The sequence below is a fragment of the Equus quagga genome, chromosome 16 (assembly GCF_021613505.1).
Source record: "Equus quagga isolate Etosha38 chromosome 16, UCLA_HA_Equagga_1.0, whole genome shotgun sequence".
NCBI classification, from domain to species: domain Eukaryota; kingdom Metazoa; phylum Chordata; class Mammalia; order Perissodactyla; family Equidae; genus Equus; species Equus quagga.
This window is the reverse complement of record NC_060282.1, coordinates 44,174,869-44,199,826: the sequence shown is the minus strand read 5'-3', so window position 1 is coordinate 44,199,826 and position 24,958 is coordinate 44,174,869. Positions and strand designations below refer to the sequence as shown.

The 24,958-nt window shown below is 32.3% G+C and overlaps 1 protein-coding gene across 6 annotated transcripts in view; it reads right to left on the bottom strand.

The window, feature by feature from the left end:
- Window positions 1-24,958, bottom strand: part of TRIQK (triple QxxK/R motif containing) — an 82,312-nt gene that overhangs the window by 5,975 nt on the left and 51,379 nt on the right. For all 6 annotated transcript variants that reach the window (XM_046642585.1, XM_046642587.1, XM_046642588.1 and 3 more), the window contains one exon: window positions 933-1,018. In XM_046642585.1, the coding sequence (XP_046498541.1) occupies window positions 933-1,018 (86 nt within the window). The remainder of the gene's footprint in view (window positions 1-932; window positions 1,019-24,958) is intronic.

Below are 24,958 nucleotides of genomic sequence, written 5' to 3'. Positions count from 1 at the left end.
TGGCAATGTTTGATCAAAATCAGCAATCAGGAGTAAAAAGAAGGCAGTGTTTTGTGATCATAACAGCAAATTCTGGAAGACAACCAATTATATCATCTGGCAGTTCAACAGCTGTTACAGCTTGGTAGTAATACCTTGGCATTTGCTATAAGCTATAAGTTAGAAAAATTGATTTTTTATCTGCCAGATAAAGCCCAAAATCTCTTTTTAACATTTTAATATTTAAATAAAATATATGTTCTAGTCACTTTGATTTTGCACACTTGACAGTAGAGCTGCCAAATTAATTTTTCTATTTATAGTTTAATTTGACTCAATACTTGGCAAAGAATGGACATGGGTAATAATGCAAAAGTAATTCTGTTGAACTTCATTGTGCTAGCACATTGGATTAATATCTGCTAACATCATTCTCAGTTACATTTATTCCTCTTACACAGTTAAAACACTGATTTTCTAAAAGAACAAGTTTGAGGACATCATTAGAATTTCACCATAGAGAGTACTGACAACAATAACACAAAGAGTAAAATTATACATATTAATAATCTCAGCATATATAATTATAACTAAAATTTAAACAACCATAAAATGAAAGTTATTGAAAATGAAACAAGTTTTTGATTCAGGCCACATAAACCACTGAAATGTTTGAACAATATATACAGTAGCTAGAGAAAAAATAAATTGCAATTTTAAGTATAACTGGTTATCTTAAGTGACATTGTGTTTTATTTTAAGACCCAGTAAAATCTCAGGATAGAAAAGATGTTTCCCATTAAGTAAACTCTTCATAAAAACCTTTTATACGGGTATTCGACTTAGATTTTGAAATGTCATAAAACATTTAGAACTCAACATTTATGTAATCCAGCTTGAGAAAACGAAATGGCATGCATATATCAAATTTTAAAGTTATCAAATACAAGTACCTTTATGCCTATTGCTGTTTTCCTTGCTTCTGCTTTTAATTTGGTTGCTCGTAAAATAGGTTTGGTTTTTTTATAATCCTGTTTACCTAGAAAAAATCATTTCAGACAATGAGCTATGCTTACCTATAATTCAAGTTTAACAGCCATCTGCAATGTCAAAGAATGTTTACATAGAGTAAAACTGGGACACAAAGTTGCCAAGTAGTTCCCAGTTAATGAAACCATAAATTTGTCACCCTAAGGTCATCTTTTCCTCCTCTCTTACTCTTTCAGGATGAAGATTTGACAGACAGCTTTGATTTGCTTTCAGTTCATATCAAAAAAATAAAAACTTATTTTGGAGAAAATCTTTTGAAAGCATTTGGAAACAAACAGATAAATAAATGAGTAAACATAAGATCCCACTAATAGGTAAAGTTAACTTTGTCTTCATAATTGAAGAATAACAGTTCATTATAAATTTATTTTATTACGAATATAACAAATATTCGAATAATCAATTTGAGAAATAGCCTCAACCATTCTCTAAATAAGAAACTAAGGAAGGATCTGCAAATTGTTAACTTTTAGTTGCTGAATTCATTAGAAAAATATATATTTAACTTTTGTTTGCTCTTAACAGAGGACAGAATAAATATGGCTAGATATAAGATGTAGGATAGCCACATTTAGATATTAGTTTCAATCTTCTCTTCCATAGTTCACAGCCAAAAATGAACAGTTAGTGTCACCAAATTTCCTTTTCTGTGTACCATCTGGTGACCTCACTAATGAGTAACAAAAGAGCCATTACACAGCCTTTAAAGAAAATAGATTTTACAACAATAACAACAACAAAAGCATTGACTAGAATAATACACTATTTTGTTAATCAAACTTTTAACTAAGAACTGGGTCAAATATGTCATTCTGACTGCAGTTAACACATGACCACATAATCTCTCTGGCTATTTTATATCCTCCTTATTTTGCCTTGTTGTTTCTATCTTACTCTCTCTCCTTTCAAAGATCAGTTCCTTTCCACAACTTACCCCTAGATTTCCTTTATCGAAATAATACAACTTTTATCTTTAATTTCCACATCTTCCTCACATTGAAATAAATCTGAAAGCAGTTGATCTAAAGTATATCATAAAAGTTTAATGTGCAATATATTTCTTAATGTGTCTGCTAATGATTCGAAAGTACGTTTAAATTTTCATATAGAGTTTTAGAATTAGAAATCGCAGAGAGAAGTGAGTCAAACAGACAGGAGTAATGAAGAAATGCTATATTTGTGTTCATTAGACACATAAAGGTGTTTGTTTGGCTGAAGAGCTATGTATTTTTTTAAAAAGAGAGAGTGTATGCTATTTCCTTAACTGCTATTGTATAGCAGTCATTCTGGATCTATGAGCACCCAGAAGTTTAATAAGTATTATTTGATGATGGGGTTTAATGACTCAGAAATGAGCCAATTGTAAAAGTATCGCAAATGATCTAAATTTAAACTATGAAATGAACAAAATACAAAAAAATATTACTCTGACCCATTTTAAGTTAGCAACATTTAAACATTTAATTTTGTTGAAAAAACCTTGACAAGTGTTGACTCTGATTTCACATCTCCACAGTCAAACTATTCATGCCATTATTCCCGCTGAGAGAGAAAAGAGTTCAGAACCATGAAAATGGTGACACATCAAATGCCTCCACTCAGTGTTACAAAGCAAATTTCTAATGATAATCTAAAAAGAAATTTGAAGATTATAGATTTGAGGCCAAAAAGTCATTCCTTGTTTTATCTTACATATGCCCTATACTAATCTCTGGGTACAACGGGGAAAAATAAACAAACGAAAAAGGATTATCTTAACCCATATGCTTTTTACACACTTATGCAATATTCTGGATGATGTGTGTGTGATAAAACAGATTCAAATATATCTGAAAGAGTCAATGTTAAAGTGAGAATTTATTACTCTACTTCACTTGCCACATAACCATTGGTTAAATAATGGTGTTCTATTTCACTTCAACTCCTATAATCTCTTAGAGAATAATACCTCTAGATTTATATTAATGTCGATATGAACATTTGAAACTATGTTTATAATAAATGGTTTTAAAAATTACTGTACACCTGGTACTTCTCCAAATAGTGCATCTGTCATTAATTTAGCATTCTCCTTGCTGACTGTGACATCCAAATGTATATATTACAAAACATGGTCTCAGTCTACTAAGTGAAAACATTTACAGGCGCATCTGTTAAGTTCTTTATAACTAAAACCAGATCTTTCCACTATATCCAAAAAGGTTTTCAACATTTGAATGTGTTATGGCTTCAAGAAAGATACCTATGCTCACACGATTGTGAAAAATATAAAATACAGAAGCCCCTGCATTCTGAGTATTTACACCTAGAAAAACTACATTTATATAATCTAGATTTTATATGGATATGGTTAATTGAACACGATTGAGTCTGATTTTGGTTATATCAATAATGCAATAATCAAAGTAGTTGTTTAGCAATTTCTCCTTACATTTTATATGAGAGAAAACCTGGATAATTCAAGTTATAAAGCCAATCTGGGGCCTCAATCATCTAGTTTCTCTATTCTCAATGACACCATTCATCAAATTTCTGTATTTTCATTTCCTATAATATAGTTTAAGTAACAAAAGCTTTTTTTCCCCATCTCCATGCTTCCTGATTGACTGGTTTATGCTTTCTCTCACCAATATAATCCTATAATACTATTGAACTATATTTTATTTTAAAATTAACAGAGTGAAATTGACTTTTTCCTTTTGGCATATGGTTCTATGAATTTTAATGTTCAGGTATTGATTCATGTAACTCCTGCCATAATCAGGATACAGAAAAGTTCTATCATTCCAAAAACTCCCTATGCTATCCTTTTATACCCACCCTTCCTCCTCATAATTCCTGGCAACCAGTGATTTCTTGTCCATTTCTATAGCTTTGTCTTTTCAACAATGGGGCAATAATGTGACAAGGGCTTCTTTTATTCAGCATTAGGCCTTTAAGTTTCACCCAAGTTGTATGTATTACCAGTTCATTCTTCTCTATTGCTGATTAGTATTTCATTATATGAAAGTACCAGAGTTTGTTTATCCATTCACTCAATGAAGTGCATTTGGGTTATGCCCAGTGTTTGGCAAGTGTGACAACAGCTACTATAAACATAGGTGTACTGGTTTTTATGTGAACACAAGTTTTCATTTATCTAGGGTAGGATTGCTGAGTTATATGGTAAGTATATATCTAACTTTGTAAGAAACTGTCAAATTATTTTCCAGAGTGGCTATATCATTTCACATTCCCACTAGCAAGGAATGAGAATTCTGCTAGCTTTTCATCATCACTTGCATTGATATTGTTTAACTAGGTTATCTAATTTTTAGCATATAATTGTTCATAGTATTCCCCCCTATAATTCCCTTCATAATCCATTTTATATCTGTAAGGTCAATAGCAATGTACTCTGTTTCATTACTGATATTAGTAACTTGAATGTTCTTTTTTTTTCTTAGATAGTCTAAAGGTTTTTCAATTTTGTTGATATTTCTAAATGACAAACGGTTTTATTGGTTTTTTTCTTCTCTATTTTGTTTATTTTCACTCTAATCTTTATTACTTCCTTCCTTCAGCTTGATTTGGGTTTTGTTTGCTCTTATTTTTCCAATTTGTTTAGGTGGAAAGTTAGATTATTGATTTGAAATCTTTCTTTTTTATTAATATATTAGTTAACAGGTACAAATTTCCATCTAAGTACTCCTTAGCAGCAACTCATAAGTCAGTAAGGAGAAGAAAAAAGTTATAGACAAAAAAATACATGTAGATTTCTATTATACTTACCTATGCAGTTAGCTTTACTTGTGTTTATTTTTTCTATTTGTGGATTCGAGTTACCCCTTGTGTACTTTCATTTCAGCCTGTAGGACTTCATTTAGTATTTCTTATAGGGTAGGTGTGCTATTGACAAATGATCTGGTTCTGTTTATCCAAGAATATCTTACTTTTTCCATTTTTTGAAGGATAGTTTTGCTGGATATAGAATTCTTGGTCAATACTCTTTTGTTTTCAGTACATCATATGTAATGAGTTACTTTTCTCTTGCTGCTTTCAAGATTTGCTCTTTATGTTTGACTTTCAACAGTTTGACTATCATGTGGCCAGGTGTGGATCTCTTTCAGTTTATCCTACATGGAATTTGTTGAGGTTCTTGGATGTATGAATTATAGTTTTTCATTAAATTTTGGAAGTTTTTGGATATCATTTTTTCACATATTCTTTCTGACCCTTTCTCTCCCTCCTTTTGTTCTGGAACTATTATTATGAATAGTTGGTATGCTGGATGGTGTTCTACACGTCTCTGCATCTCTGTTCATTTTTTTTCATTCTTCATTCTTTTTTCATCATGTTCCTCAGATGGAATAACCACATGATGCCTGATTCTCCTGCTAGTTTAAATCTGCTGTGGAGCCCCTTTACTGAAATTTTTATATTGGTTATTGTATTTTTAACTCTAGGATTTCTATTTGGTTTTTTTATATACATAATTTAGATTTCTATAATAATATTTTCTATTTGGTGAGATATCATTCTCATACTTCAATTCTTTAGACATGGTTTTCTTTAGTTTTTGAACATATTTAAAATGGCTGACAAAACCTTTTTCCAGTAAGTCCAAGGGCTGAGCTTCCTTAGAGACAGTATCTATTCTTTTTCTGCATATGGACCATACTTTACTGATTCATTGTGTGTTTCATAATTTTTGTAGAAAACTGGACATATTAAATAATATATTGTGGCAACTCTGCAACACAGATCTCTGCTAGTATTTGTTGCTGCTGCTGTTTAGTTTTCTTTTGTCAGTGTTAGTGTTGGTTTATTTGGTGACTTTTATGGTCTGATTCTGTAAAGTATGCATTCTTTGTCATACTCAGCCACTTAGCTTAATGTTCACCTAATGACTGGACAGAAATTTTCTTTTTTTTTTAGGAAGATTAGCCCTGAGCTAAAATCTGTCACCCATCCTTCTCTTTTTGGTGAGGGAGACTGGCCCTGAGCTAACATGCATGCCCATCTTCTTCTACTTTATATGTGGGACGCCTGCCACAGCACGGCTTGACAAGCAGGGCATAGGTCCTCACCGGGATCTCAACCAGCGAACCCTGGGCTGCCGAAGCAGAACCTGTGAACTTAACCACTGGGCCACCTGGCCAGTCCCAACAGATATTTTCTTAAATGCCTTGAACTAATAAGTCTTCCAGCTTTGCTAAGGGGCTATGCATGTGTATGTGTGTGTGTGTGTGTGTGTGTGTGTGTGTGTGTACGTGTGTGTTGGTGTACATTTTCCATGCTCCAACAGGAGTTTATAGCTCTGTTTTAACCTTCACTTTCTGCCAGCTTCCTCAAGGTCAGCAACAGGTGAGAGATTATAGCTTTTTCAGGTCTTTATTGGATATGGCATAGCCCTGCACAGGCTTATGGCTTTCCAGATTCCCAGCAATCTATGTGAGAGGTTTTTTAAAGACCCTATGGATGTATCACTGCTCAGTTTTTTATGTTTTTTGGTCAGCCTCATGCTAGCCCCAACTAGTAATGCTCGTTCAGGTAGTTGTGATGTTATATACTCTCCACTGATTGTTTTTATCAAATGCCATGGGGAGAGGGCTCTTCACACAGAGTGAGCTCTAAGTCAGGTCAAATAAAGACAAGTTCTGAGAATGGGGCTTCTTAGTGAGCTGCCAGACAGGTCAAATAGTGACAGTTCTCTGGATGGGGTTTGGGGTAGCTCCAAATCCTTTCTGCCTTCTCCAGTGGCTGCAGGCTGCTGTTTTTCATAACTACTATAGTTGCAAGGCTGAGGGGAGGAAGATGGGATTAGGACAAGTTACAACACAACAAAGCCTGATGTTCTAACTGAGATTTAGCTGTTTTTCTCAAATAGATACTCCTTGGACTGTTGTAAAACTTTATTTCATTTCCAGATTTCTGAAAAAGTTGATTTTGACAGTTTTTTTTGCCATTGTTCTTGTTGCTTTTACAGAGGAGCAGACTTATGAGGTCCTTACTTTCCATTCAATAAGTGTTTATCCTCTATTCTTTTACTTTTAATATCATTATATTTGATATGCTGATCAAATATTCTTATATTTAAATATTCTTATATTTATATTTATATTTATATTCTTATATTTAGATTATTTTATAAGATTTCAACTTGAAAATCCTCTGTCCTTTAATTGGTGTGTTTAGACCATTCATATTTAATGAAACTACTAATATATTTTTATTTAAGTCTACCATTTTATATTGTTTTCTTTTTGTTCCCTTTGATTTGTTCCTGGTTCATTTTTCCTGCCTTTTTTTAATTAGTTGAACATTTTTTAGTATTCAAATTGTATATCATGATTTTAATATATCTCTTAGAATTAGTTGTCCTAGAGATTCAAAATATACACTTAACTTTTCAGAGTCTAATTCAAATCAATATTTATTCAATTTTTGATTTTAAACATATTCTGCATTATTTTAAAATTTTTAACATGCACAATCCAATACATTTCATATTCTAATATAAAAGTACATTGCTTTGTAGAGCTAGCATTACTAGTTGTTGTTGATATCTTTTTCTTTTTTTTCTTTTGAGGAAGATTAGCCCTGAGCTAACTACTGCCAATCCTCCTCTTTTTGCTGAGGAAGGCTGGCCCTAAGCTAACATCCATGCCCATCTTCCTCTACTTTATATGTGGGATGCCTACCACAGCATGGCGTGCCAAGTGATGCCATGTCTGCACCTGGGATCCGAACCGGCGAATCCTGGGCCACAGAAGTGGAACGTGCGCACTTAACCCTGCACCACTGGGCCAGCCCCTGTTGATATCTTTTGACTTTGCTTTGCTTATATTTGAACTTCTTGGACGTAGGTCATAGGTTAGGAAAGTTACATCTCTACAGTAAACTTTTAATAATTCAGGGCTTTAAATGTCTGCAAAGAATTATACAAGTAAATATACTACTTTAGCACAGGTGTGTTTTCCTCAAAAATGCCAGGCAAAACATTGGTGTCCCTGTTTGATGCATGTTCTTATTACAGCTTGATAGTTTTTCACTGAAAAGTAACAGGTACATGCATAGGTAGAAGGATTCTTATATTTGGTTACTGAAACTTTATATTTGTGATAAAAACTGAAAGCTGTCCTTAGATAATATTTGCTATTTAGTTCTGGGATAAAATTCCTACTACTCCTGAGTTTTGTGGTCAGTTTAATTGAAGAGTATCCTGAAATTGGTAGATGTGTACTATTAAAAAGTTACATTATTTTAAACTATTTGTATTGATAGAATTTTAGAATTTTCCTGATACTGTGAAACCAAAACAAAGTACAGAAATAGTGTAATGTCCAGGTTGATAAACGATAACAATGTCATTCTTAATCCCTAATCTCAATTACCTCCATTAAAAAAGCCAAAACATTATTTGTTTTTTTCTAAAATAACTAAATATAATTTAAATTTATGAGATATATTTATACTAATAAAATTCTGCCTTTATATGTTTAAAATAAGTTGCAAAATTAATATTCCACTAGAAAATTCCATAATGTGGGAAACTCCTTTTACAGCCTAGTGAGAATACAGATTCTGTTATCCACTTAATAACGAAAACATATTTAGATGATTGTGTTATTATTAAGATTGTCAATCCAAATAGAAAATTTCTCTGAAAATCATGACATTGAGTTAATATTTCTTCAAATCAATCTGAGATTCTTAATAAACAGAGAATGTGTGTTTCATCAATGTGAATTACTCATTACAAAACTTCTCCTTTGCATGTAAAATTCAAGATCATTCTTGGGAAGAAAGTGAAAAAGCCTCCTCCAAATATGCTAACTACAGCTAAGTAATGCACTTGGAATAACAAAACATATTTACCTTTATGTGAATGTCAGGTTTACAAGAACTTATATAAGGGGAAAAATATATACTTAGGATGTGTGAACTTTGCTATTTATTCCACAATAGATTTAGCCATTTTTCTTTCACAATCAATTTGGATTTAATGCTGAAAACTAGGCATTTCAAAATTAAGAAATATTAAAACTTGCATTTTCACACAGGGAATTTTTGTCATAAAATTGCTCTCTGAATAATATCAGCAACCGAATACCAAATTGCCATGAGTATGTGCACATAGTTATTGAGTAGAATGTGAAATCTCTGAAGTAAGGTTATTTTGGCTAGCAAGTAACAAAATATTAGTTATTTTCCATCAGGAAACAAATGAGAAAAATATATATATAATAGTTTCCTATTTTCATCTTCATCCAAGCTCATAGTTGTATGAACCATTATTTTTTATAAGTAGCAGATACAATTGCTAGACTCTCTGAGAATAGTATCGCAAATAGCATAACATCAGATTATATCACCGATTATAAGTTTTCTTAGTTAACCTCATACCTAAGCATAATTGCAAATGTTCACTTATGGTCACAAGAGTTTTTATATCTTATTTTCTTAAACAACTCTTTCATTCATCACTAAAACTTATTTATTGAGCACTTACTATGTAATAAACAGTGTTCAAGGTACTGAATATACAGTAGTGGGAGTAAAATAGACCAAGTGCCTGTTATCCTGAACCTTGTGAAAAGATAGACTATAAACAAAACAAATCATTCAATTTGCCAGGTGACGAAAAGCACTAAAAAGAAAAATAAAGTTGGTAAAGAGCAGAAAATAAAGGGGAGACACGTATTGTTTCACATAGAGTGGTCAGGGAAGGCCTCCTTGATAATATCACTTGACGTCACTTGATGAGATACTTGAATGAAATTAGGGAGGAAGTCATGTAGATATCTGGTGGAAGCAATTCCAAATACTGAGAATATCAAAGTGCAAAGACTCAGAAAACTGTAACTCCTGGAGGGCCAATATGTCACTGAAGTCTCTCAAATCAGAAATAGAGCTTAATAGGTAATAAAATTTAAAAAGTTCAATTCCTGATGGCAGACTCAGCGGGCAGAACAGATCCTACATTTACTTGTCAATTTCTGAACGTATATGCTCAAACTACAACTTTGGAAAAAGACAGGATCTTTAGCTTGGTAGGCTGATATTTTAGGATGATGTGAGAACTATTTTGAAAGTAAGGATAAAGTAGAAATATTACTCCTCTTCCTTACTAAAATGGTAAATCAAAGGGAATGCACATGCCTGGAGAAGTTTCAAAGATTGACTATATCATCAAAAACTAAACATTCAGTCACACTGATTATGTTCACAGACCTATTTATTTCCTCACTGTGGCTAGTTGATGTCAGAGACCAACTGAGTATTATTAAATTTAAACTTATGGTAGAATTTTCTTACTGTACTTACCGTAACAGAGTATAAAAGTTCTTTGCACATGCTCACAACTAGCTAGTTAATCTAGCCAATGCATTTTTCTAAGTTCTGATCACAGATACCATGAGACACTGTCTGCCTTTACTGAAAGGGACAGCAGTAAATTTACAGCCCTGCTTGAGAACTAAATCAACTCTCCATTTCAGTGCTATGGTTTCACTCCAAGAGACTTTAACTGCCTCACCACCCCACAATATATCACAATGACAATGACAGGATCCAAGCCTTGGCGAAGACATGGAAACTGCCTGAGATGCCTCATTTAGATACACGCATAATAGGGAGAGGAAAGAACATTCTGTTAAAATACAGAGACTTGCCACCTAAATCTGATTCATGGAGGTCCATTGATTTAGAGTATGTCAGGATTGTTTCCAAGAATAAAAGGTCAGGATTGTTTCCAAGAATAAAAGGTCAACTTGCTGCACTTTGCACTCCATCTACCATTAAGAAAGGGTCATAAGTACAACTTCTTAAAAAATTGGCACTGCTTGATTTTGTCACAAATCCATACCTAGGATCCAACATTCTTCTATTAGGCATATATTGTAGAGAAACTCCTGTATATGTAAATCAAAGAATAGACATGTCTAAAAATGTTCAAAGAAAGCTCATAATAGCATTTATTGAAAGAAAAGAAATTGAGAAGGATCTAATTGTCAAAACCAGGAGAACAGATAGAAAAATATCTGTATATACATACAGTGGAATGCTATAAAGCATAGAAAATGAATGAACTATATCAACATTCATCAACAAGAATAAAACTCTAAAACAATGTTTAATAGGAGCAAGCTATATAACAATATATACAGCATGATTTCATTTACACATAAAGTTACAAAAACTAAACAATATATTGTTTGACACATATCCAGGTGGGAAATTCATTAAAAGAATTAATAAAAAAATCAAGATAGTGATCATCTCTCAGAGGCTTAAAGGGTATTACAATTGGGAAGGGGCATAAAGAGGCTTCTAAGGTACTGGGATATGTCCAATGTTTAACCTGGATGATGGATACATGGTTACTCTTGTTATTATTGTTTTTTTTTAAATCTACATACATATTTTATATATGTAGAAACCTGGAAATCTGCTAGTGTTGGGTAGGGCATGGGACAATAAAAGATTCTCCAGGAGATTGCTATGAAAGCTACTCTACCAAAGGCAGAGTCAATGGAGCTTGAAGTGCTTTTAGCTAACTGACACATAGAAACAAGCCTTTAGCAGGTCCCAATAAAAAAAAAGGTGGCAACCTCTAGGGTTTTGGAACAGTGCCATACATCCTTCATGAGGTAACAGCTGCTAAGAAACAACTCCTGGATTGTTACCAAGCTCTGATGGAGACTGACTACCTAGTCATGAGACTCAGGGACCATTTGGCCTGAGCTGCTAGTCATGAAATGGGGGTTATCTAATTCAACAAACCATAAAATTGGGTACCATAGTAGTTAAAAAAATTCTGTAGATGGCCTTTATAATAAGCTGACACCAGCTAGAAGTAGACTGCTATCCTTAGAGATGATCCTAAAACACAGTCTATAAGGAAAATCCTCCCAATGGTCAAAGTTTGAGAAGTACATTTTGTTGTGCACTTTACCTCGAAAGAGAGGAAACCTAAGAAGACACCATAATAGTTTTCCTGAATTGGAAGCTGCGCCTGCCAGTTGGTCAGTTTGGATTCTTCATGTCTATTGGTAAACAGGCAACATGGGGAATCACAGTATTGGCTGGAGTAATTGATGCTGGTTATCAAGGATAAAATGATTTATTAATACATAGTGAAGGCCAAAAGGAATATGGAAAGATACGAGAGAATTTCTAGGGTAATCTCATGTACTATTATGACCAATGGTAAAATTTAATTAAATTTCTATAGAACTTTATAACTAGAAGAATCACCTAGAACCTTCAGGAATGAAGATTTAGGTTATCCACTAAAGGCAAAGGTCTCATCTAAGATGCTTATTAGGGACAAAAAGATTTAAAATGAATGTTGCAGGTAGGTCAAAATTTACAACTGCTATGACCAGCTAGAGAACAAAGAAGGGTAATCTGAACCTTTATTTCTTTGCTTGTTCCTAGAGTGTAATGCCCGTTCTCTCTACACAACCAATTTCTTTGTCAAGTTAGAATTATCAAAATTTTAAAAATGTTTCTTCCTTTTCCTTTAGGGTGGATCAGAATAGAAAAAAAAACGGAAGACTAAATATCACTTAAGATCCTCAACTTAGAGTTCTCTCAACTTAGAGTAGTCTCACGCTTGGTTGGGAACTATGTGGGGAGTTGTTGAGGTTCTTCTTAGATCCCGTCAGGATTATTTTCATGATAAAGGACAGAAATCCAACTTAAAATAACAGGAAAATATGAGAGAGAGCGAGATTAATTGAGTATTAATTGATTATAGGAGATAAGAGAAGAATAAGGGTTTAGTTGGGATTCACATGAACACGAGCCTCTGCAGGATTTTCTTTTTCCCCACCAGTTTCTATTTCTTGTTTCACCTTGCATTCATGCCTGTTTCCAGCTCTGGCTCACTTTCTTATAAAACTAAGAGCAAAATGGAATGGATACTTTTCCTTGGGATCATTTTAATCATTCTGATGCCCAAAAAGATTATCTATCAAGTTTCTTCCAATACAGTAGATTAAGATTCACCTAACAATATGTGTCTAGTTCCTAATTCAAGCAGTTTTAACAAGTTAAACTAGTCTGTCTCTGATTTCTCTCGTTAAATATAGATTGAAAATATATACTTGAAAACTCATGGTACATAATCAACAGAATTTCTTGTTCTAAGTCTTAAACAGGGATTATGAATATTAACTAAAAGCAAAATCATAACTAAAAAGTAAATATTGATGCAAAATAATTTTCAAATTATGCCTGGATCTTTTTACTCCAAAGATACCACACATATTCATAATTTTTATTTATACATACTTTGCAGACAATCTGTATAGTATCTGCTTTTGGAATAGAATAATTTAAAAAGCCATTTTCAGTTATAATTTCTAATCAGTAGCTATTATCTGTGTTAAAAGTTCCTTTTTTATTCATTATAATTAAAAGACATTTAACTTTAGCATGAGCAGCGTTTCTATAAAAAACCACAAGTAAATACAAAAACATATATTTAATAAAGATCATAAATATTTTGGTACCTTAATATTATCATTTACCATTCTATTATTTTAGAAAAGGATAAAAGTAATTCATACGCTCTATTTAATTCAACATAAAAACCTATATTCATTTATGAATTATTTCACATTTAAAGCAACAGTCAGTTTTAACTGTGCCATGGCTTTACTGAGAGTTTCCTTAGTTTAATAAAAAAATAGATTACTTAACTGCTTTTGGCTTTTTGCTTTTCAATTCCTTAGCTCTACCCAGAAACAACACTGCATCTTTGCCCTTTGCTGATATTGCTGCCTAAGCTTATTATCATGTGAATATCTGGTTTTTGTTTTATAAATGTTCATTTTTCAGAAGCTCACTATTGTTTTCTTTGTCAACAGTCGACTTTACACTAGCCACACTCATTATCATCATGTGCAGTACTGCTCTTCCTCTGCCTTTGCTGCTTTAAAAATTAATGCTCTGTTATTTTCTGAATACTGCATAAGCTGCTTATGAGTACATTATGCTATCAAGCAAGCACATGCAGAAAAGCTTCCTAAACTGTTATTCTTTCAATGAAAATACAGCTGGTTCTGCTTCAAAGGCACATCTTTTCACCTGCAAATGGACTTGCTTCTACACTTATTCCTCAATCCATTGTCTTTTATTTGTGTCTGGAAATCTTTAATTGCCTTTAATTAGAAAAAAGTAAATTCAGTGCTTTAATCTTGCAAATACATTCAATCAGAATTCTGTCTGGGATGAATACCAAGTTCTATTCACTGTCTGATCTCTATAACAAAGATATATAATTTATTGTCCATTTATATAGACCACACCAATTAAGATACAACAGAAAAGCAAAGAGATAAGAGTCAAAATATTTGAAAAGAAAAATTTGCAATCTAAATTTCATTACCTAAATGAATTATTGGAAGATGAGTTATTTACAGCATGCCAAAAATACAAATAAAATTTGCTAATCAACAGTGAAGACTTTTATATTTTCTTCAACAGTTTTAGAATAATTTCTCATCAACTGCTTCAAATCCCTCCTCCCTTCCTCAAAGAAGCAAAATACTATTTGGAATCTTACTTTTCTCATATTACCAAAATTACACATAAAACAGCAATACAATTTGGCATATAAAGCAATTTCCTAACTGCCATATGAACACAACTTTTTGTTACTATATTACCGACTACAAATAACTGTAGAAAACCCATTATAAAAGCAAGGGTCAATAATAGTCTTTCTTATGGAGGCCTATAGCAAACTCCAGTAGCTATGTCAGCAAACACAATGGTCTGCATTTTGATAGGTGCAAGACGAGTAAAACTACAAATAATATGGTCATGGGGGAAAAGCAATTAAAATGTTAATCAATCAAGTTGATAAAAAGAAAATTATTGTAAAACCCAGAAACAAATAAAAAACACAGCTCCAGTGGAAATATGATGCCACATATTTCCTTCAAGAAGAAAAGGAGGTATCACCTCTAAAAGTAAAATTTGGAAAAAATATTTTTCTCAAAATTATTTAGGGACATCTGGGCTAAAGAGAGGAAGCTAGGGAGCTGGCCTGGTGGTAAAGCAGTTAAGTTCCTGCACTCCACTTTAGCAGCCCAGGGTTCACCGGTTTGGATCCTGGAAACAGACATAGCACTGCTTGTCAAACTATGCTGTGGCAGGTGTCCCACATATAAAATAGACAAAGATGGGCACAGACGTTAGCTCAGGGCCAGTCTTCCTCAGCAAAAAGAGGAGGCTTGGTAGTGGATGTTAGTTCAGGCTAGTCTTCCTCCAAAGAAAAAAAAAAAGAGAGGAAGCTGGTAAATTAATCCTTAAAAATGAAAGTCTCATGCAAACTTTTAAAATCATGTATAAAGGCAACTCAAACCAATGATAATTTTTCAATGCCTGGACAGAAGAGCTTGACATTAATCAAAGATTTCAAAGGACACACCACCATTTAACACCACATTAAGTACAAAGAAACAAGTGCTACACTTTGAGTTACTACAAAGATAAGCCAACAACTTGCTCATGAGATAAAAATTAATTTCCTGGGAAATCATATTAAAAATGCTAACCAAGCAACAACTTATATATGGAGGGAAATATAGTTAACTAGAAGATATTATAAAGTATATCAATCTTTAGTTTGCACTTGGTCAAAAAAAAATCAACAATTTTCTTTTAAGTAGCTGCTACACGCAGTGTACCCTTGGCGATACACAGATAATATCAAAGAAAAACAAGAAAAAAGTATCACAGGGAGGATAAAACACAAACTTCAGAAAAGTTAAATAACAGCATATTTCAGTAAGTTTTCAAGTCAGTTAAAGATACTGTTTATTAATTCAAGAGAAATGATAAAACACAAGACTAATATAAACAGAGTAGGTTAAACAAAGGGTATACAGAATTTTAACTACCTGAGAATTAGGGAGATGGTTTTATTGATTATTTTAACAGATATTTATTAAGCACCTTCTATTGTTAGAGATCATTATTAGGGATGCAAAAATAAAATTAGATAGAGCTTCTGACTGCAAGAATGTTTAAATCCCAGTAGGTATAAATTCAAAAAATATATAAATATGCAAAACAAGGTAGAAAGAAAGTGGTATGTGCAATCAGTGAAGTAAAATGTTCAAAGTACTTCTAGTTCTGAAAACATGGTAGATTGAGCTACAGTGGACCTTTCTTGGAGGTAAGTACATAGAAAATGTAGGGAAAAAACCATTCTATAAAGCTCTAAATATTAAATGCATACATATTTACATACACACACATACATTTATGATAATAAAAGGAAATAAAAGAAATGTTCAAATACCAGAAACAAAGAAAAACACAAAGCAAGACAGCTAGTTCCAGCTGATATTACGGTAATCCTGGGTGCAAGGTGGGGGGTAGTGAATTAGTGCCCAGTTTTAGATGTCAAGAGGATTGTACAGCCACAACTAGAAGGACCCACAACTAAAACAAAAAAACATACAACTATGTACCCAGGGGGCTTTGGGGAGAAAAAGGAAAAATAAAATCTTAAAACAAAAATAAGAGGATTGTACATTGGCTTTTTTTTGGTGAGGAAGATTGGCCCTCAGCTAACATCCATTGCCAATCTTCCTCTTTTTGCTTGAGGAAGGTTGTACCTGAGCCACATCCGTGGCAATCTTCCTCTCTTTTCTATGTGAGATGCCTCCAGAGCACTCCAGAGGAGTGGTATATAGGTCCAGACCAGGGATCCAAACCTGCAAACCCTGGACCATCGAAGCAGAGTGTGGAAACTTAACCACTACGCCACTGGGCAGGCCCCTGGCATGTTGGCTTTTAAGGCCCAGGCATGTACAGAGCCACTGTGAGAAAGAAGCTGAAACTGAGGTATATGGGTAAAGTCGAGGTCCTCAAAGGACTGACCAAACCATATAAAAAGGACAGAAAAATAATCTGAACTTATTTGGAGAAAGAGCAAGAAATCTTTCTGCTTCCTCTAAGCTCTGGGTGTGGAGGAAAGATGTGTCTCCTGTGAGAAATACAAATCTTAAGCCTGTTAGACACAAAACAAGATGTGAGGTCCAAATTACTCTACAGAAATCCTAGGCCAGGAAATAAGCCCAGAATAATGGTCCAAAATCTATAACATCCCTACTGTTGATAAGTAAACAGAACATTGTTCTCTAAAAATATTTCACAATTCAGACTGCTGGGACTCTCACAGAGAGAGAAAATAGAAACAAAAACAAATGAACTTCTACTGAAGTTGAACACACACACACACACACACACATGCACACACACTCAGAACTATAAAGCACAAAGGGATTGAAAAAAGAAAAATAAGAAAATAGCATGAGGTAAAATAAGCTAATACAAGAAATGGAAAAGTTGCTACCCATAAGAAGAAGGAATACTGGGAGAATTTGAAAGAATATATATAATTGGTGTTTAAAATAATCAAAGAGAAGAAAAAAGGAAAGAATAAAAAACAATGATTTTTAAATGATCAAATAGACCTTTTACACATGACAAAAAAAATCATTAAAATTATATATTCATGGGTGCACATTAGACATAGCAATAAATAACTGAGAGAGAGAGAGCAAAAAAAAAGATGAAGAATTTGTGAACTATAATCAAAGGGAAGATAGGTCTGAGAAATAATACACCCAGAATATGGCAGAGATATAAATATAGAAAAATAATAAAAGTAATTTTAAGAGCTATGGATGTTGTAATGTGAGGACTCCATTTACATATAATAGGAATTCCATAAGGAGAGACTAGACAGAAGGGGAGAAGTCATTATTCAAAAGAAAAAATCAGAGATTGAAATCCTTCCAGAACTTAAAAAAGAAAACAATCATCAGGATAAAGAAGCACACCAAGTCCCAAGCCTTTTGTTTTCTTTTTACTAAATAAAAATAAATATTTGCATTAAGTTAGAGCTGAAAAATACTTAAGATGAAAGTAAAAATCTTAAAAACGGGAAAGAAAAATAATCACTAAAAGAAATGACAATGAAGATGAATGGAAGACTTCTCTTCAGAATGTCAGAAACGGAAAACAAACATAACAATACTTTCAAAGTTCTGAGTGGATACAAATGTCAACCTAGAATTATTTCTCCAGCTAAATTATAATTCAAATCTGAGAACAATATAAGAATACGGTCTTATAAGCAGAGACTGAGAAATTTTGCCACTAATAGATACCCACATGAAGGCAAAAGGAACAAGAAAACTTCACCAGAAGGAAGATGTGAAATACAAGAGGTAGAAGTTAGTAAAAACAGTAAACATGAAGTTAGATCTAAGCAATTATTAGTGGTTAAAAACTTAAAAATAATAATTGTAATAACTGAGTTTGTGGTGTTAAAAACAAGAGAGGTAAAGTAATACACAACACCACCATGAAAAATAGCAAAGAGTAATCAGATTTAAAGAGTTAAAAATCTTTATATTGTTTAGGATAAATAAAGATATTGATACACTTTAGATTTAACTAAGTCAAATATACCAGATAAAATTTGAGGGAATCAAAAAAAGGAAAAGAATAATATTCCATTGTGTATATATATCACATCTTTTTATCCATTGATCTGCTGATGGACATTTAGGTTGTATCCATAACTTGGCAATTGTGAATAATGCTGCAATAAACATGGAGTACATATATCTCTTCAAAATACTGTTTTCATTTCCCTTGGGTATATAACCAGTAGTGGAATTGCTAGATTGTATGGCAGATCTATTTTTAATTTTTTGAGGAACCTCCATACTGTTTTTTATAGTGGTTAGACCAATTTACATTCCCACCAATGGTATATAAGGGTTCCCTTTTCTCTACATCCTCTCCAGCAGCTGCTGTCAGCCATTCTAACAGGTAGTTAGATCTCATTGTGGTTTTGATTTGCATTTCCTTGATGATTAGCAATGTTGAGCATCTTTTCATGTGCCTATTGGGCCATTTTGATGAACTCTTTGGAAAAATGTCTACTTAGTTCTTCTGCCCATTTTAAATTGGATTACTTCTTCTTGTTGTTGTTAAGTTGTATGAGTTCTTTATTTATTTCAGATATTAACCCCTTATCCATTATATAGTTTGCAAAAATTTTTCCCATTTTGTAGGTTGTATTATCATTTTAATTGTCTATATTTTGCTGTGCAGAAACTTTTGAGTTTGATGTAGTACCATTTGTTGACTTTTGCTTTTAATTTTGTGCTTTTGGGGTCATGTCCAAAAAATCATTGCCAAGACCAATATCAAGGAGCTTCTTCCATGAGAAAGAAGGATATCCTGCCATTTGCAATAACATGGATGGATCTTGAGCACATTATGTTAAGTGAGATAAGTCAGACAGAGAAAGAGAAGTACTGTATAAGTCCAGTACTATATATTGGAATCTAAGAGTCAATCTCAAAAAGAATAGAGAGTAAAATGGTGGGGCATAAAATTGATGTTGCTTAAAGGTACACACTTGCAACAAGTATTAAACAAGCCATAGTGGTCTAATGCACAGTATAATGAATATAGACAACAATATTGTACTATAACTATGTAATATGATAAATATCGCTATAATGGCAATCATATTAAATACATCTATGTATTAAAGTAAGATGGTGTACACCTTAAATTCACACAATGTTATATGTCAAATATGTTCAATTCAGAACAAGAAAAAGAAAAAAGAGAGAGAAAAAATAGAATGCAAAACTCTAAAATTTTGAAGAATAAAAGAAAGTCCAAATTTTTCTAGAAAGAAGGTTAGAGTAGAGTTTAGCAAGGAAAAATCACCACAAAGAAAAAATACAAAATAAAACTGTAGAAATATATCCAGATTTTTCATTCACAGTAAATGATATAGAATTAAATTTTCCTGCTCACAAACAAAGATTCTTAGGCTATATCAAAAACATAAAGTATAATGTTAAAGTCTAGATGAAAGTAAAGGAATAGGAAAAAGATATCAGAATACTAAACAAATGAAAGGTATTTACCACTATTAATGTAACACAAAAAGGACTCTAAGAAAAAACATAATAGCATTTTATAAATAAAAAGGCCATTATTTAATATAAAAGGGGAATTATCAGAAATATATACCAAGTTAGAAATGCTAGGCAACAAAAACACAGCCTCAAAATATATAAAGCAAAAACTGATAGAATTACAAGAACTGACAGCTTCATAGTGTTAGCAAGAAAATTTTAATTCTCCTTTCTCACAAACATTCATATAAAGTACAAAATAGATTTGAATATCGTAATAAACATAAGCAGTACTGCATCTCAATGTCAGAGAATACCTATTCCTTTCAAGCACAGAATATTAACAAAATTGACTACATACGAAGTGATAGAGGAAAGCTTAATAAGAAAAACTGACATCATACTGAACATTACCTGAACAAAAAGACAATAAGCTTAAAAAAATAGAGAGAGAGCACCAACCCTGATGGCCTAGTGGTTAAAGTTCAGCATTCTCATTGTTTTGGTGGCCCTGGTTCAGTTCCTGGTTGTGGAACCACACAGCACTTATCTGTCAGTAGGCATGCTGTGGTGCTGGCTCACATAGAAGAACTAGAAGGACTTACAATTAGAATATATGACTATGTGCTGGGGCTTTGGGAGAGGGGAAAAAAAAGAGGAAGATAGGCAAGAGATATTAGCTCAGGGCAAATCCTTCCCAGTAAAAAAAACCCAAAAACTATATACATACATATATATATATATATTCAAGCTCTAAATAATGTAAGGGTGCCAATAATATAATGAAGAAAACTGACACATCTTAAATGAATACATCAGTAAAAAAAAGTTTGGAAAACAAATAGCAAAGCATTTAGCTCAAATAATTACAAAAAAAAAGGGAAAAGTTAGAGAATTACAGTGAAGGAAATCATAAACATAAGAGTAGAATTATGGAAAAGGAAACAACAGAATCTATAGTCAAAAAAGTAATTCTTTAAAATGTCTAAAGAATTAGACAAGTCTCAATTAATACTGAAGAAAAAGAGATATAGTAAAATTAAATGACATCAAATAAAAAGAGAAATTACAGTAATATTTTTTAAATGATTAAGAGAATTTTATGCACAACTGTTTATGAATACATTTGAAATTTTTTCCTTCAAGGTTACCACTAAATATAAGGTAGCCAAATTGGCTCAAGAAAATATAGATCTATTAACCAATGAAAAAAAAGACAAAAAGTAGTTATAAATCTACACACACAAAAAAAGCATCAGACAGGGGTTTTGTTAGGGAGTTTTATAAACATTCCAGAAAGTTATATTTCCAAATTTATATAACCTATCCTAGAGCATATAAAAATAAGGACATTTCTCTGCTTCACTATAGAAATCTTGCGTGACTTTGAAACTAAAACCAAACAAAGAAGGTAAGAGAATGGAAAGATATATGCCAATTTCATTCATGAAGGAAGATATAAAAATCTTAAATAAAATATTAGCAAACTGAACTCAGCTATGCATTAAAAAAACATCAAGGCAAAGTGGGATTTATAACCATAAAGCAAAGATAGTTTAACCTTAGAAAATATATTAATATAGTTTGCCAAAACAGCAAATAATGTCCTTCAAAGACACAGAAAAAAGTGTCTAATAAAATTCAATGTACTTTATTATTTTAAAAAAGAAAAAAAGACTTAGCAAAATAATAACAAAGGGGAATTTCTCTAGCCCAACAAGAAGTATATGCCAAAAATCTAGAGCTAACATCATACTTAATGGCAAAATGATTAAGCATTTTCTTTAAAGTCAGAAATAGGATACAAATATTCACTATTTCCACTTTAAAAATAGAGTATAACAAGATATGAAAGATGAAATATAAAGATTAAAAATTAAATAATATTATATCTATTATAAAACCATCTGTACAGAAAATCAAAGAAAAATTACAAATTGTTTCAACTAATAAGGAAATGTAGTTAGGTTGCTTAATATATGACTAATAATTAAAATTCAGTAGTATGTTTATATAGCAGCAACAATCAATTACAAAATATAACTTTATAATATCTATTCACAATAATAACAAAAAACTTAAGGTATGTATCACTTCTGTTTAACTCAAAAACACTCAATAACTTTACAAAGAAAAAAGTAAAATTTTAATATACCAAACACAATCACTTCAAAAGACAAAATTGATATGACTTTCATATATAAAGATAAAGTCTCTCCAAAGTAATCTATAAATCCAGTGGAATTCCAGTTTGACTACCAATGGCCTTTTTCATGACTATATAAAGTTAATTTTAAAGTTCATATGATAGGGTAGAGGTCCAAAAGTAGCTGACAAAAATTTTATTTTATTTTATTTTATTTTTCCTGAGATTGGCTCTGAGCTAACTTCTGTTGCCAATCTTCCTCTTCTTTTTGTTTTTATTCCCCAAAGCCCCAGTACATAGTTGTATATCCTACTTGTAGGTCATTCTAGTTCTTCTATGTGGGATGTCACCACAGCATGGCTTGATGAGCGGCGTGTAGGTCTGTGCCCAGGATCCAAACCAGGGAATCCTGGGCCACTGCAGTGGAGCAAAAGAACTTAACCATTCCACCATGGGGCCAGCCCCTGAGACAAGTTTTAAAAGTACAAAGAGCGGAGAGTATTTGCCCTACCATATGTAGTAATAAGTAAAGACTCATTACAAAGCTATAGTAATTAAACAAGTAAGGTATTTCCACAGCAATAAGCAAGTTGGATAAAGGAATAAAGTAACAGAGGGTTAGTATCAGTATATATAAAGAACTCAAACAATGGAATGAGAGAAAAACAACTTAATAGATTTCATTCAACTTTTTCACATAATATGTTATCCAAATTTGTTCAAGAAAATATAGATCTACTAATAGATGAAAAAAAGAAAGAAATAGTAGTTAAAAGTCTACTCAAAAATAAAAATAGAAAAATGGGCAGTGATAAATTCACAAAAGAGAGAAATCAAAAGGTCAATAAATATGAGAAGATTAACCTCAGTAAGCAATAAAACGAAAACTAAAATAAGAATGAATACAATTTCATGAGAATGAGATTGGCAAAAGTTTTAAGTGTAAAGGCAACAAAAAGATATGGAGAAATAGACAAACTTTTACACTGTTTGTAGGACTGTAAAATAGCACAACTACTTTGGAGAGCAACTTAGCAACATTTGGTAAAGCTGAAAATACACATATCCTATTATGCAGCAACAGAGTTTCTGGTATTTGCCCACAAGGAGAAAATAAAAAAGAAACTGGGCTAATATTTTGAGGAGACTAAGGCCACAAATTTTCTAGCAAAACAAAAACAGCAAGCCCAGCAAATCTCAAGTAGGATAAATGAAGACAAATCTATACTTAGACTCATCATAGTGAAAATCAGAAATCCAAAGACACAGAAAATCTTAAAAGAAGGTACAAAAGAAAAGACTGATGAAGCAACATTTAGAGTGACTTCCCAGAGCAAAAATAATAGCCAAAATGCAATGGCATGATATGTTCCTGTGTTGAAAGAACACACAATGAAATAAAAACAAAACCTGCCAAATGAGAATTCTATAACTAGAAAAAACATATTTCAAAAATTATGATATGTTAATATCATAAAAGAAACAGAATTTGCCCCAAGCAGGCATACATTCTAGAAACTTCCAAAAAATTTCCATTAGGGACAAAGAAAATGATTTCAGATAGAAGGTCTAGGATGTAAAAGAGAATTAGGAACAAAGGAAGTGATAAACATGTATACATTTGTGTATGAATTTTGACTGAATAAATCATAATAATAATGTCTTAAGAGTTTTAAAAATATAGAGAGAATTAAGAAATACAAGAATCATATTTTGGCCTTTGTGTTTCTAAATTAGGAGCAGAGGTACCTCAGACTCTCATAGCCATAGAGCTATTATACTGTCAAGTCCATGACTCACATCCTGTGACTTCACCATCTTTGCATCTGTCAGTACCTAACATAGTCTTTGGCCCCAGGGAGGCAGTATAGTGAAGGGATTCTCTGGTCAATTTCTTGGAATTGAGCACTGGCTCTACCTCTTACCAACTGAAGAAGCTTAGGAAAATTCTTTAACTCATCTGTGTCAAGTTTTCCTGATCTGTAATAATGGAGATAGTAATAGTTGGGACTACTGCGAGGATAAAATAAGATGTTCCCGGCACAAGATGCCTAATAATTGTTAGCTACTTCTATCATGTAAGAAAATAGAGATTTACGAGTAAATTAGTTTTATTTTTACATGATTTACCTAGCACATGTAAATATTATTTGGCCTGATATATTTAAGAACATCTATTTATAAAATATCTTAATTATGTTAAAACAATTTTTTAATTCTCTTATCTGATTTTGAAATAATTTATCTCTAAAATAATACATATAATATTAGCCAATCTCACACCATCTATTTTTAACATACTATTTCTGAAGAAATGATGAGGCCCAAACAAATTTATTTCACCTTACAGTCAGTAATATTTCAGAACATTCAGTTTTTCTTAGCTTATTGCCTTCAAAGTGAAAAGGTATTTCATCTCAGTTCACTACACATTTCAAGATCATACTACATTAATGAAAAATGTTCATTTAACGTAAAGATTCTAAATCTACAAGGTGTTTCCAGTCAAAGTGTCAGCCCATTTGATTCTCACCTGAGCAAAGAACATTGTAAAAGAGGCTTTTGTGAAAGCCATTAATCATTGTCATTTAGTACATAGTTGAAAAGGTAAAACTTTTAGCCAAAGATAAATATCAAACGGTGATATCAAATTCATCATTTAAAAAATGGCACTGGTTTTTCTAAACATAGTTACTGACCATACAAAAATTGCATAAATAAGTGAGATTTAGTAACAAAGGGATATTGCACAAATATAATGCTATTATTCTTTATGAAAGTTTATTAGCAATCTGAATTAGCTTACTAATGAGGTAAACAT